The 2,988-nt window shown below is 36.5% G+C and overlaps 1 protein-coding gene across 1 annotated transcript; it reads right to left on the bottom strand.

Moving 5' to 3' along the window:
• Nucleotides 1-681: 681 nt before the first annotated feature.
• On the bottom strand, nt 682-2,672 carry LOC147964554 (uncharacterized). Its single transcript, XM_087530029.1, has 8 exons — nt 2,545-2,672; nt 2,212-2,287; nt 1,845-2,137; nt 1,576-1,759; nt 1,387-1,506; nt 1,074-1,302; nt 921-997; nt 682-840 (listed from the first exon to the last, which is right to left on the bottom strand). The coding sequence occupies exons 1-8, from the start codon at nt 2,670-2,672 to the stop codon at nt 682-684; spliced, it is 1,266 nt and encodes a 421-aa protein (XP_087386155.1).
• Between the last annotated feature and the right edge of the window lie 316 nt (nt 2,673-2,988).

The raw sequence follows: 2,988 nt of genomic DNA, 5'->3' as shown, positions 1-2,988 counted from the left end.
GGCGACAGTGGCGATGGTTCTGCGATAGTGCGTCGAGGTGTGAATGGCTCAGTGTAGTAACCAGTTTGGACGATTGTTGGTGTCGGCTTACTAATTATCAACTTTGTTCTAAATTTTAGGATGCTTGGAAATTTAAATCACTTTAAATATGAACTACATATGGACTAAAACAAACAGACACACTAAATATATTCGATTCAGAAATAGTTAGAATATTTTATAATTCGGAACGGAGGGGGTATTTGAAGATAGCAAAACTAGGGTTTTCAGGGAGTTAATGATAGCTTCGCACACGATGTTTACTTGATGGCATGTGGATGATTGTAGGATCTCACGTTCGTTATTTATAGAGGCATTTAATCCGACAGTGATTAGTTAGTGTCGTGCATGCACCGGCCAAAGAATCGTCGGCTGCCTAGCACTGCTCTTTCTTATACTAGTAAGCATGCACGTGCAACGCACGTCTCAAACAAAACATGTTTACATGATAATACTAAAATGTTTTTTTACAGAAAATTCAGATCGCTACTAAATGTTATCATATCACTCAAATTGTATTTTCAAAAAGTGCGATATATTTGTGATCCAACACACATATCATAAACATGTCTTCGCATAAAATTCACTGTCACATAATAATTGTATTATAATTGCTACAAGAACATATTCTAAAAACCGCAACTAAGCATGTTTTGAAGGTCCATCTTTTAAAGCAATGAAGGTCCATCTATAGATGCGATCAATGATGCTTCGTTCAATGTATGGGATATTGTTTTGAGCTTCATTCTCTTCGTACTTTAAAATATGCACCAAAAATTGCTTCCTCAGTTGAAAACCATCCTACATCGGCATTATACAACATTGTCATAACAAGTTGTATGTGCAATGTGTATACAAATAAGCATGGTGTAAATAGTCACCTGGGGTATGGGAAAATATAGCTTTCCATCGCACAATGAGTGCATGTAATTAAAAACCAAATAACCAGACAAGGCACCGCATATATGAAATAAACACATAATGTGCGTTGAATGAATCAATTAATATTGTAATGCGTTTAAAAGATTCATACCAGTGTGAGTTTGTTGGAGCATCAGGAACTATGCATTCCCATTTAGAGATATCATCCTTGATTGTAGGGTTTGCAACTTCAAGCGCAAGGTTTAGATTGTCGGCCACGGTTTTAAGTACATTCTTTCCGAAAGTAGGTATTGGTATCGGATCGAAAATTGAGACAACTTTTCTATTTTGATCCAAGACAAACAATAGAAATAACCCAAACATATACCAAGGCAATAAAATCTGCAATGATGAAATAGTTTAGAAATACATAGAATATTAATTAAGACCAAGTAAAGCACTATTACAAATGAAAAAAAATCTTACCATATCACATTGAGAGATATGATAGTCATTACTGTCAGGCCAGCTATGAAACAACCGTTTCAATGTAGCAATTTCCATATGTTCACGATGACTTGAGTCTCGTGCATAGTGGAACATGGACTAAAGTAAGAATGAGAAAATATTAGTGCAATGAGAAAAAAAATGTAGTACGTGATTATAGTAACTTACACAAAAGTTCAGATCCATATAGTGAGATGGAATGTCTCTGAGAAGCTGGACTTCGTGGCGCGCTAGTATTCGCACAACCATATTAAAGCAATGAATATCCATGTATTCATCATTGCTTAATATGTTTTTAATTTGTCTCAAATTTAAGCTAATAGGGTACGAATCAGAGCTTTTCACCCATTCGCTCCAGTAAAATCAAAATTCTGTAAATTATAATGACATCAGAGTAATTTGTTGGAATAGAAAATGAAATAAAAAATATGGCTTACTCTAGTAGAGCGACATCATCAACCATACTGATGAACAAGCAAAGTTCATCTATTAAATCATCGTTTGTTGGGTTGACAGACGGTGAAAGAATAAATGACCGCGAGATGAGCTCAACTTCTCTTGATGTATTTGATGTTTTGAAATTCTCAGGGGGTCTATCCAGAATCATACATTCTGTGGGATCTGTGTTGTTATCGTCCTCTTCCATGTCTCGATTTCTTATATTATCATCATTCAATTCTGAGTCCACTAAAATGACAGCTAGTTTTGTTCTAAAATCTGTCATATGTTCATATTAAAACAGTAATAAGAGTTAAAATAGTGATACAACATAGAATAAATATAATGATACACAGTAAAAAATATCTGTGTAGGAATGTCAGACAACATATCTCCTGTGAAGTACTCCATAAAATTTACCATCCACAGACCACAAGATGACCTGCATGATTACAAATATAAAACTTAAATAAACTCAATCATTTTTTAATCAAATTTATAGATATTTGTATAAAACAACTTTTAGAATCATCAAATGATCATGACTAAAACAAGCCGTGATGAAAACGAAATTTTCACAAACTTAGTGAACTGGACATGCCCTATGAAATATAATGTGTATTTAGAAGATCTAATACAGTACAGTGTATTTTTGTTTGGACAACGCCACACTCACTCAAAGCTCAGTCAAACTCCCACCGCCCCCTCATTTCTCCTTTCCTCCCCATTCTTCCCTCATTCATGGCCACGACATCCCCATCCACAAGCGGCGGCCCCGCGATCTGCTCTGCGTCGCCCCTCACTCCTCCTGGCGACGCCGGGTCCATCCACCGCCGGGCACCACTAGGGATCAGACTACTGATCCTTGGCTTCCTATCAGACTAGCCCAAAGCCGTAGGATTTGGATCATAATGGCCGTCAGATATGTACTGAAATCCCATGCGCTATTCCTTCGTTAGTTGGATGCTTCCTATTAATTGTTCCCGTAATTCCCTGCTTCCTATTAACTACTCCCGTAATTCTCTACTTCCTGCTAACTAGGAGTATTACCGTAAGTTTTGCTGCTTCCTAATCACCAACCACACAAACTGGATTTGCTTCACGTCAAATCCCATTTTTGTGGAAATAATTTTAGAAGTATTG

This window comes from Triticum urartu, chromosome 6A, assembly GCF_056163025.1.
Source record: "Triticum urartu cultivar PI428250 chromosome 6A, HENAU_Tu73, whole genome shotgun sequence".
In the NCBI taxonomy this organism is placed as follows: Eukaryota; Viridiplantae; Streptophyta; class Magnoliopsida; order Poales; family Poaceae; genus Triticum; species Triticum urartu.
This window is presented reverse-complemented; position numbering and strand designations above follow the sequence as displayed.